General features: G+C 36.5%; 1 protein-coding gene across 1 annotated transcript; it reads left to right on the plus strand.

Annotated features, from left to right (window-relative positions):
* Positions 1-509: 509 nt before the first annotated feature.
* Positions 510-11,491, plus strand: LOC103707297 (kinesin-like protein KIN-12G). Its single transcript, XM_008791737.4, has 21 exons — positions 510-1,023; positions 1,728-1,883; positions 1,970-2,053; positions 2,340-2,459; positions 2,543-2,656; positions 2,927-3,019; positions 3,256-3,345; positions 3,540-3,610; positions 3,882-3,956; positions 4,110-4,197; positions 5,032-5,090; positions 5,198-5,261; positions 5,347-5,412; positions 5,710-5,868; positions 6,046-6,150; positions 6,631-6,866; positions 7,069-7,138; positions 7,216-7,272; positions 7,522-7,581; positions 7,699-7,778; positions 9,487-11,491. Exons 1-21 carry the CDS (start codon positions 829-831, stop codon positions 11,312-11,314), a joined length of 3,870 nt encoding a protein of 1,289 aa, XP_008789959.2. The 5' UTR covers positions 510-828; the 3' UTR covers positions 11,315-11,491.
* Positions 11,492-12,131: the final 640 nt, after the last annotated feature.

Consider the following 12,131-nt stretch of genomic DNA (forward strand, 5'->3'; position numbering starts at 1 on the left):
TATTGAAAAAATATTTGTAGATAAAATTTTCAAGTATATTAATACAAAAAGATGACAAGGTTATATTATTTTTAAAAGAATTATTTATTAATACCGTCAGCAGAGAATATTGAGAGAAAATTTTGAGAGATATTTATGTAAAAAGTAATTTTCGAACAAAATATTAGCAAAAGTGTATATGAATATTAACCGTTGGACTACAGACACCATCGCGATTAAGTTATTCTAAATCATCGAAGAAATATTAAATCGTCAGGACTTCCGTGGGACCCGCCTGTGTCTGTGGCTCAGAATTACGGTCTCTTCTGTTGAACTGACAGCCTGTGTCCCTTTTGCTTCATCCTCAAATAAATATCTAAATAAATAATAAACTAAAACGAAAGCCGAGAAGCGCACCTCGCCTTTTTGAATCCCAAACGGTCCTGAAATTTGAATTCGCCCCATCTCTACCGTCCATGCAACCTCTGTTCACCGTGCGATCTGAATAAATCAATATAATAATGAAAACATTATCATTTTTTAACCTCTCCCCTCCCTCCTTATTCCCCCCATTCGCCGCTCCCTTCGATTTCTTCTCCGCTGTCTTTCCATTCTCCCAAATCCCCATCTCTCCTCCAATCCAGTAGAAAAGAAAACGCTCGCAATCCAAACCCTAACCTCACTCGATCCTTGATTCAACCCTAGATCCTCCGAAGACCCTAATCTTTCCTCTCGAAACCCTTTTTTTCCTCCCTTCTTCAGCAGTCCAGCATCCTCCCCCTCCTCACCTTCTTGATCCCATCTCGAAACCCTAGGTTTTCGATTTCTTTTGGCTGTCAGGAGATCAGGATGCCGGCGGTGGCAGAACCTGGGAGCGCGTTCAGGAGCCGGATTAGGTTTCAAGAACCAGCGGCGGACTCTGAGGCGGCAGATGTTGGGGGAAATGATGCGAACGGAGAACGGGCAGTGGTCTCCGGTGGATTTCCAGTGCAAAGATTCGATCTGCAAGAAGATCCGTCTTTCTGGAAGGATCATAACGTCCAGGTAATGGAAGGTCTTCAGTTAAAGATAAGATCTTGGAACGGTTTTTAGAGTAAAAATGCTTCTTTTTTTCCTCTCGTACGCTTTTCTAATTTCTCTTGTTGATCATCCTTGACTGGCATTTCGGTATGCGAATGTTATGTAATTTGAGTGGGAGGACTACATTTTGAGAGGGTTTTCCTTACGGTAGGCCTGCCGGTCTCAAATCCTCTTTCAATATGGAGAGGATAATTTTTTAAGCCCTGCTGTCGAAGAAGAAAATCTAGTTCTCTATCCTATGTGGATGATAAGAGCGTGCACTCTGTGCTTATTCAATTCTAGCTTCTGGTTAAACCTTGGCTGTGAACTTATGATTTAGAATCAAGATACATTGGAATTCAGAAATTTCTCGGTGTTTGGTTTCCCATGCACCTGTATTTTTATGTGCACTGATTTGTAAATTGTTTTTTTTTCTCGTCAGTCTTAGATGGTAGGGCCAAAAATCCCAATGATTTCAGTCTTCAGATTGTGATCTGGTTGTAAATTGGATAGCAATTTTCATATGGATGCCTACATATGCTGAGTCTGTCCTGAATATGCTTTGGAAAATAAGCACTTAAATTGAAATATACGTTTACCTCTATGAATTTGATGGGTCTATAAAATTTTAAAGCACGGACCTTTGTATCTCTTGTGCAATATCATGCTCATACTGTTTCTGTAAACAGGTTGTCATTCGAATCCGACCCCTCAGCAATTCTGAGATATCCCTCCAAGGACACAATAGATGTGTTAGACAGGAAAGTTGTCAAAGTATTACCTGGACTGGACACCCAGAATCCCGCTTCACCTTTGATCTCGTTGCTGATGAACATGTCAGCCAGGTAACCTTTTTTCCACCACTAATTTCAAATAATATCTTCTTTCATGATTTCTGTTCTTCGTAACAGTTTTTCTTGTTTCTCAACAGGAAAAACTATTTAAAGTGGCTGGAATACCAATGGTAGAAAATTGTGTGGCAGGCTACAATAGCTGTATGTTTGCATATGGCCAGGTGAGATTTATCCATACTTCGTTTTTAATATTTTGTGTTGTCTATCACTTAATGCTTCAACGAAAACAAGGTCAATATGCATGTTTAGCAGATTACTTCCACATTTGAGGAATATAGGATTTAGAAACTTTTAGTAGTTATGCTCTTTTCAGCTGGTCCTATTTGGTCTGTTAGCTTTTCCTGCATTCTTGTTTAGAGCTATTGAGATTATCACTGTGGTGGTTGGAGATTGATGTTAAATCTGAACTCAAGCTAAAGCAAGGGCTCTAATGTGACTGTTTTTCAGACTGGTAGTGGGAAAACACACACAATGTTAGGAGATATAGAAGGTGGAACACGTAGACATAGCGTTAATTGTGGGATGACACCTCGTGTGTTTGAGCATCTATTCTCAAGAATTCAGAAGGTAAAATTGCTTTCATATTCTGCTTAATCACTGTCTTATACATTTTTTTAATGATGCCTGATTTTCCAATTGCTATATGACAGGAAAAAGAGTCTCGAAGAGATGAAAAGCTGCAATTCACCTGTAAATGCTCTTTTTTGGAAATATACAATGAGCAGATTCTAGATCTCTTGAATCCATCCTCTGTGAATTTACAGGTAGATGATTAGAATTATAAAGATAGTAATGTATCTTGTTCATTTTTTGTTGCTTACTACTAGCTGAACCATATTTGAACTTTTCCTAATATTTCATTTTGATTTACTTACAGAGTTTTGGGTAATTATAACGTAGGTTTAATGCAAAAAACTTTCATAGTAGATTAAAATTTCATATCGCTAATTCACAAATGCAAATTCGCCATTTTCATATTCTTGTTTGTTTGGGAATTTAGGAGCATGAGTTCAAATGCATGTTTCTTTTTCCAGATAAGAGAAGATGCCAAAAAAGGTGTGCATGTGGAGACTCTCTCTGAGTTTGAGGTTTCAAGTGCCCGAGATGTTATGCAACAACTAATTCAGGTCTGGTCAAATGAGTTGCAATGATTGTTACAAACATCTGACTGGATTATGCTTGCTTTAGCCAACTGACTAGTTTTCCTGATACAGGGGCTGTGAATACTTGTGACTGATCTTATCTAATTGAACATCCTAATAGAATTGCAGTGCAATTATATATATTAACCTTCTGTCATAACACTCATTATGCTCTGAATTACTTTTGATGCTCTAGAAATCTTTTGTCAATGTTTTGGCAGGGAGCAGCAAATAGAAAGGTGGCTGCAACAAATATGAACCGAGCAAGCAGCCGTTCTCATAGTGTTTTTACTTGTGTTATAGAAAGTAAGGTGTGTAAGAACTGCCATATCTTTTACATCTCTTACAGATTGAATATGAAATTATAAATCTATTGTTTGAGAACTTGGTAGATTATAGAAGTGATCATGTTAACAAATTGGATATAAAACTTATAGCTAGATCATATCATCTATTTAATTTATTGTAGTTATATTTTTAAAAGTGTAATTTTGCACCTGTGCAGTGGGAATCCCAAGGAGTTACTCACCACAGGTATGCTCGGCTTAATCTCGTAGACCTGGCAGGCTCAGAGAGGTAAGATATGATGATGAAAAATTTCCATGAATTTTACCAGATACATATCCATATTATTAGGATTTTCTTTCAATTTAGCACTGTGTGTACAATGAAACATGTAGTGCTGATGTAGTAACTGCATAATTTTATAAATATTTAGTTGAATTTGTTTCGATCTTAATGAGTGTGCAGTTAGCCGATTCAATAGTGAGAGCCCGAATGAAGTAAATTTGTTGTATTTTTTGCCAACTGATTGGTTCTTTTGCTGTAAATAATTCTTGAACTACAGGCAGAAGAGCTCAGGTGCTGAGGGTGACAGGCTGAAGGAAGCCACTAACATCAACAAATCCCTTTCAACTTTGGGGTTGGTAAACCTTACTCATATCTATATATTTCCTGATACTTAATGCTACATCTATCCTTGTTTGGCATTTCCCTTGTTTTTGGTTTCAAGTTCAATGATATATTCACTCTTCTTCCAGCTGATGTCTTACTTGAGATGTTTGGAATTCTGCAGACTTGTTATTATGAACCTTGTCAGTATATCAAATGGGAAGTCATTGCATGTACCATATCGAGATTCAAAACTGACATTTCTTCTTCAGGTACCTAGTTTAGTTGAGTGGAAAAAATCAAATCTGATATTTTGCAATATTGTGTGCAGAGAATACTTGCATTGGCTATAGGCTAGCATAGGTGAGGTCCACATAGTTCAGTTGTGGTAAAATTACTCATTTCAAGGTATATGCAATTTTATGAATGCTAAAAGTCTCACCAAAGGTGCCAAAATCTTACAAGTCATGTCTTTCATTAATAGTATTTTCTTTTAGGAGTTGCCATTATTAATCCATAATCCCTTTTGAGTAAGCCACCTGAACAATACTACCTACAACATGCTATTAAGAAGACCGCGTTCATGTTCTACTCGGTGCTAGCCTATAGCTTGTCAGAAACTGTGGTAAATAGATTAAATATTCAAATTACCTGAAGAATTTTTAAATATTTATTTCATGATATTAATAATCATGGGCAATTTGTTATAGGATTCGTGTCTAATGATGAGTTTGTCAGATGTTACCATTTTATGATGTTACGATTTTGGCTATACAAATGTTTCATCACAGTAGAAATCCTATGGTCATGAAAATATTTATTGCCGGTTCTGAATTTGATATCTAGTTTATAAGAAGACATTCACGTTCAGAAAGGAGGTATTGTTTCCTTTGATAATTTGAAATCATAAAATATGGAATTGCAGAAATGTGTGGTTATACATCTTATCTTTAGCACCTGGCGGAAGGATAATGTGTTGTTGCAAAATCTTTACTTATTGATGATTGTGTAATGGTTTTCAGCTTTTGGTGCAAACTATCTAGTTTCTATTGGTAGACTTTACTTGACTTACATTACCCTGATCATTATATCCTTGTTTCTTTCAGGATTCATTGGGAGGGAATTCTAAAACCATTATCATTGCAAATATAAGCCCGTCTAATTGGTCAGTGTCTAGACACTCTAACCTCTCTTCCCTACATTGTATATATCTCATGATTTCTTTCTGAGACTTAATGATTTACATATTTTCTCTTTACCTTTGGCTTATAGCTGTGGTTTGGAAACATTAAGCACACTGAAATTTGCACAGCGTGCCAAGTTCCTTAGGAACAATGTAAGTGCTGTACATGCTAATTTTTTGGCTTTACTCTCCTAGTTCCTGCTTTGCAAACTCAAGCCAACTCCTCTTCTTTCTGTAGGCAATCGTGAACGAGGATGCATCTGGAGATGTTCTTAGCATGCGTCTACAGATTCAGCAGTTGAAGGTATGTTGATTACACTAGTTTATAAATACATGTCATGTATGTTATTTTAAATTATACCATGAAACTATTAAACACAAAATATTTTTTGATTTTGGTTGCAACCGATTGAATATTTTTCAGAAAACTATGAGAAACACTTTGCTTATAAAGCATTATATATTTGAATCAGTATCATAAACTGTAAATCCTGATGTTGACTTGGCTTTTATGTCTGTATATGTAATTGAGCTCTCCTCAAGAATTCTGCCTCTATGTTACTATGAGATTTGGCATGCTTAAGAGTTAAAATAAATGCAGAAAGAGGTGAATCGTCTACGAATATTAGCCAAGTGTGAAGCTGAGAACCCTGAAAGCGATGGCCTGAGTTCTAGTGTTGCTGGATCTCCGAGCTCTTTCAAATGGGATGCTGGACTGGGATCATTCAGTCCACTTACATTTGATAAAAGAATATCACAGGTGTGCATTTTTTATATTCAGTTTACGCTGCATTGCTTCCTCATTGATGTTAGCTGCTGGAAGTTGCAAAGAATTAATTACTCTTTTCCTATTATCTTTTGATTTTATTCTCTCTCTGGTGATTGCTGCAAATTGTCAAGCTAAATCTTCTCACTATTTTCTTGCCTTTCATTTTAGAGAAAGGAATATGAAGCTGCCTTAGTTGCAGCTTTTAGAAGGGATCAAGATAAAGAGGCAGCATTGAAGGCAATGGCTGCTGGCAAGCAGGCTGCAGAGCAGTTGGTAAGCATGCAATTTTTTAGTTGACAATCTCCTAGTTACAACATATATCTACTGGTTTTGTAATCGGAGCATTGGTATTGGTGATAGACTGGACTGACTAGGTCATTGTCACTTTATCAATTTTTCTCAATTTTGTTGGCTTCCATAAAGAATGATAGTTATCTTAAGTGTTTTACAATTATCTCATCTTAACCGTAACTCCTTTGCACATTTGAATTATTTTCCACTTTATCAATTTTTCTCAATTTTGTTGGCTACCATAAAGAATGATAGTTATCTTAAGTGTTTTACAATTATGTCATCTTAACCGTAACTCCTTTGCACATTTGAATTCTTTTCCATACTAATAGATGGAACTCAGTGATATCTAGTTTTCTGTATTAATATTATTATTTAAACTTTCACCCTTGTTCTTTGAAAAACTTGCTGTCCTTTAGCTCTCATTGCATATTATTAATATGATGTTATATTGTTCATAAGGCTACTCAAAAATCAGAAGAGGTTAGAAGTTTAAAAATGAGACTCCGGTTCCGTGAAGAAGGAATTAAAAGGTTAGAAGCAGTTGCTTCTGGAAAACTATCAGCTGAAACACATCTTTTACAAGAAAGGGAAGAACTCTTGAAGGAAATAGAGATTCTTCGTAATCAGGTTGATCGCAACCCGGAGGTTACTAGATTTGCCATGGAAAATTTGCAATTGAAAGAAGAACTAAGAAGGTATGACTTACTATTTTTTGGATTCATTTTTGAGTTTCTCTATGCTCTCATGAGATTTTCCTTCTCACATGTCCCATCTCTATTTTATTTATTCTCATAGATCCTGTTCTAAACACAATCGGTCATCGGTTGAAACTCTATTTTTTTCTAAGAATTATGAAACATGCCAACCATAACAAGCGATGCATGCATTATCCTTCAGATTGCAATCATTTGCTGAAGAAGGTGAACGAGAAATAATGAATGAACAGATCACTGTTTTGCAAGAAAAGGTATCAATAGATGTCCTTGTAAAGAATTTATCACTTATTTTCAACTTGTGCTCTCTATTCATCCAATGTGTTTGCAGTTGTTGGAGGCATTGGATTGGAAGCTCATGCATGAGAAGGATCCAGATGTGGCTCAGGTTCAACACATGCCTCCGCACAATTTTGTGAATAAACATTGCTATAGCACACTAGAACCTAAGGGCATGTTTGAGAGAACCTAAGATCTTGGCCTTAATGTAATGGCAGTCACTTAAGATGCTACATTTGCGTGCTAATATTGTAGACCATACCCAGATTAGACTGAAGTATACCTAAATTGAAAAAAAAATGCATATGCTCTATGTTATTTCTTGCATCTGATTTGATCATTTGCAATTACTGTACAGGATCTATCCTTATCTTGGGATTCTTCCACCAACGAGGAAAATGAATTCCTCCGTTTGCAGGTTGGTAGTACTCTGATGACTAATATTTCTTTGTTCAGATATTGTCTTTACCTGATAATTTCTCGGATCTACTGCATGTACTTGTATGTCTCTAATTAGCAAGGCCATTCTATGCAGGCTATTCAAAACCAGAAAGAAATAGAAGCACTTCGTAAAAATCTTTCTTTCTGCCTTGAAGCAAAGGAAAAGCTAGAGAGGTATAGAAATATTGAAGTTTTGTCCTGTCTAGGATATCTTTTATTTTGTTTCGCCAATTTATTCTATTAAGAGATTATATAAATTCTCGTCAACATCAAGTAATTCTCAAGATTAAATAAATGGGATTGCTCCAAGCAAGCCACATCAATTGTCTTTTAGAACTTACTAGTTTGGATGTCATGTAGGTGGCATTTGGCGACACAAATGGGATCACTATTGTAATCTTAAATCATTGGTGATCCTCATCCCGAGATAATCTGATCCTCGATGACCGATGATCTAAGATTACCGTATTTAGTATACTATGTCCCAATGATTAAAGATCCTGGTTACTACGAGTAACTTGTTTGGTTTGCTATGGAAACTTAAGATCACTAGCCATATAATATCAAAATTGCCCCCGATATATTCTATATATTTTGCAACTAGTAAACAGAATTCTCAAATAAATCATATAAAAAAACATATGAATGGCTAGCAGCAGGTCCATGCAATTTATAAGTAGAAATTATTTGAACAGACTAGTTATAATTTTGACAACAAAATTATAATCCTATAAAAATATATTAATTGTTATTATAGGATTAATATTTTAATTTATAAATATAGAATACAATAATATATTACTATTTGTAATTATAAAAATATTTGGATAAGAATGTCAGAATAATTTATTATAATATAGTATACTTCATGAATACTATATATGCAATATCAATATAATATAATAAGATAATATTGATATAATATATTAATGATATATTGATTTACCAATTTTTTTTGCTGGATTGAGGGGAGTTTTTGTTTCCAAATTTTAGCCCGAGATCACTGCCTTGGGGTGATCTTGAAAATCCATCCTCAAGGATAGGTTTAAGATTACTGGCTTGAGCAGTGATTTTAGAAGTGGGATCGATTTGGAATCACCGCAATATAGGATCACTTGGGTGTAACCAAATACGGTGATCTTGTCACCTCCACTCATATCACCCTTGAACTTAGGGTCATCACCCCATATTAAATGCCCCTGTAGAGTCATAGTTAAATGTGTGCTTTTGAACATGATGACTGTAACTTTAATACTTGATTGAGATGCTGTTCCATTTAGCCAATATTGTTGGTTGCCTTTTTTATTAATCAATAGGACAGTGAAAACATATTTTTCTCTCTTGACTGCCCTCTCTAGTGAATTAGAACTCCTCTTGTAGTTCTGTCACCATGATTGCTTCTTGTAGCCCTATATCTTGTTTATTACCAAAAAAACAGAAGCATATGCTTTATTGCTGTAATTCTTTATCCACAAGCCTATAAATCATAACTTACACTATCTGGAGAACTAAAAGTGCTAGTGGCCCATTAATCTGCTCTTGCAGTTATTTCTAAATTAAAGAGATGAGTCATCACCCATAAATTGCATTGCGATGGGAGAAAATGAACTTGTTATGTTAAATAATTAGGTTCAGACAATGCATGCCAGGTGCTAAGAATTTCAGCGATATTCTAGAAAGGTTTGCATGTTTTATGCATAGAACTAGGAGAATGAAGCTGGGCTAATGAAAAATAGATTAATGGTCATTCTATCTGTTTCCATATATCTGAATATTCTCATGGAGTGGGGCATATTAAAAACTTCGGATTTGGTAGTTAACTTTTTTTCCCCACCTGACACCAGTTTTGTGTTTCCTGGTGGCTAACTTGAAAAATCTGCAGGCATGCGGAGGAGTTAGTCTCACAGCTAGAAGTAGAAAGGAAGCCTGCTCGTGATCCAAATGAAGATATTCAGCATTCACAAATCAAGGACTCCATGGTTTCAGGGGCAAATGATTTTTCTCATGATCAGGTGGAACTTAAAACTATGGTTGACGCAATTGCAGCCGCCAGTCAGCGAGAAGCTGAATCTCATGAAACAGCCATCATGCTGGCTAAGGAGAATGAGGAATTACGCATGAAACTTAAAGTTTTAATCGAGGATAACAATAGACTGATCGAACTCTATGAAGGGGCAGTCGCAGAAGGTTCTGCTAATCATGCTGGGAATGCTCCTAAAATAAAGAACTCAGAAAATCAAGTTTACTGCTTGGCAGATTTTAATGAAGATAGTCATGATAATCTCAGCCATGATAACTATGATCCGGAACCTAAGGATGCTGAACATCTGGAACATCAACTCCTTGAGATGCATGAAGAGAATGAGAAACTGATGGGTCTGTACGAGAGAGCCATGCAAGAGAGGGATGAATTCAAAAGAATGCTTTCTACCTATGAATTTAACAAATCTGAGAGCAAAGAAGAGACTAGCTGTCCAGAAAAGCTGGCTGAAGTGGATGAAGAAAGAGTCTACGAAAATCAAGACAAGGATAAGGTTGAGGAACCCGCGATGCATGAAGAAGTGTCTGAAGAAAAACTGCATCTTGTCAGAGGTAAGTTGGAACTGGTAGAAGATAAGCTTGCAACCACAGGGAAAGCTGTTCAGTTCTTTGGATTGCTTGAGAATGCAAGCACCGAGGTAGATGAGCTTTTGGAGAATGTTGGAGTGACGGATCATGATGTTCAGCTAAAGCAACGGGAGATTACAGCCCTAAAGCATGCTTTGTCCCAAATACAGGAAAGAAAAACTGGTGTGGATAACAAGTTCTTGGCTCTGAAATTTGCATTGAACAGTTTCTGTTCAAAGGTTCAATACTGGGAAGAAAGAGAAGCCCGGGCTAGGGCAAGGGTTGATGCATGCTCTGCATATCTGGAGCAAAGGAACGAAGAACTTAGACTAATTAAAGTCCACAAGGATGAAATTAGTACCGCCTGTATCAAGGCTAGGCACTCCGAATCTGAGTTGAGAAGCAACATTGACTGCCTGAAATTGAAACTCCAAGATGCAGAAACTAGAAGAAAAGAGACCGAAAAGGTTTTGTTTGCAATCGATAATTTGGATAAATCTGACCTGTCCTCGCAGAGGGGCCTGAACTTTGGTAAAGCTTCTGAACTGCTCAAGTCTGAGGAGGAGAGAACCAAGATCTCAGCTGAAATGAAGCAGTTAAGGGAACAGCTGGCTGCTGTACAGAAGGAAATTGCAAAGTCAATGAAGAAGTCCGAAGTGCTGGATACAAAAATTCGAAACCTTGAAAAAGGGATAAAAAGTGGATTGCTCTCACTGCAAGAGTCAGAACATGGATTGCAACAGGTTGTTAGAGAGAAGGAGATGCTCTTAGAAATGAGAGAGGATGGGAGGACTGAGCTGGGAATATTGTTAGTTGAGTATCAGGAGTGCATCTTTCAATTGGATCTGAAAGAAGGGGAGATTAAATTGTCTGAAGAAGCAGTACAGCAAGAAGTGAGCAGCCTGGAGGACTTGAGGTCTGAACTAATTGCAGCGACGCAGAAGATGAACCAGTTGTTGGAGGAGAATAGATGCATGAGACTCTCTAACTCAGAAGAATGTTCACAATGTGTTTCTATTGCTCAGAAGGCAGAACGACAGCTTGGACATGTTCAGATGTTGGTAACTGAAGCCAAGTCCTTGTTACTTAGTAGCAATGCATAGTTTATTCAACTGCCTATGCTGTTGTTAGCATCGATTTTTTTTTCCGTCGATAATCTTGGGCACTAGTAGATGCTTGGATTTGCGCTAATCCAGCTTTGCTTCTGTATTGTTTTATCCACTTTTCTCTTTCATCTGTACATGTGAATCTAGTATATTCAAGTTTGCTTTTGTGCACTACTCTCTCTTCATGTCTAAATGTAGTAAAAAACTAGAGGAACTAATAAATGTATAACCTACATTTTGAATATAAAAAAAAAAAAGGAAACCTAGCCCTGTTAATTAAAAGAAAAAAAAGGACAATCCAATGCTCTCCCGCCCACTGTGGGGACTCAAGAGGGATAAATGTATGCAGTTTTAGCTTGCATTTTTCTGTATTTCAATCCTGTGACCTTTATCACAGTGGAATGAGCTTACTATTATGCTAAGGCTCACCCTCTAGTTCTATTAATTAAAGAGAAATTTTGAATTAGAATGCATGCCTTTGTGATTGAACAAGAGTCACAAGACTGGATGGTTGTGTTTAGAAGCTCTAGCTTCCACCTAATTTCTTTGATAAGATAAGAGCAAGGAAAATAGAAGTGTGTCTAGAGGCCAAAAAATGTGTTCAACTTCAATGTGATGTTTGTTAGAATTCATGTCTTTAGTCCACTTTTTTTCTAGCTAGATTTCTGCAAAGACACCGTAACTGAGTAAAAGGTATATTTTGGTTTCTAGCTAGAAGGGAGAACGGATTTAAAGGCTATTATTTTATACACATAACTAGGCGAAGATTTTAGGGAACATCAATTATTTGTATACATGTCTGGCATTATAATGG

This window comes from Phoenix dactylifera, chromosome 8 (assembly GCF_009389715.1).
Source record: "Phoenix dactylifera cultivar Barhee BC4 chromosome 8, palm_55x_up_171113_PBpolish2nd_filt_p, whole genome shotgun sequence".
NCBI classification, from domain to species: domain Eukaryota; kingdom Viridiplantae; phylum Streptophyta; class Magnoliopsida; order Arecales; family Arecaceae; genus Phoenix; species Phoenix dactylifera.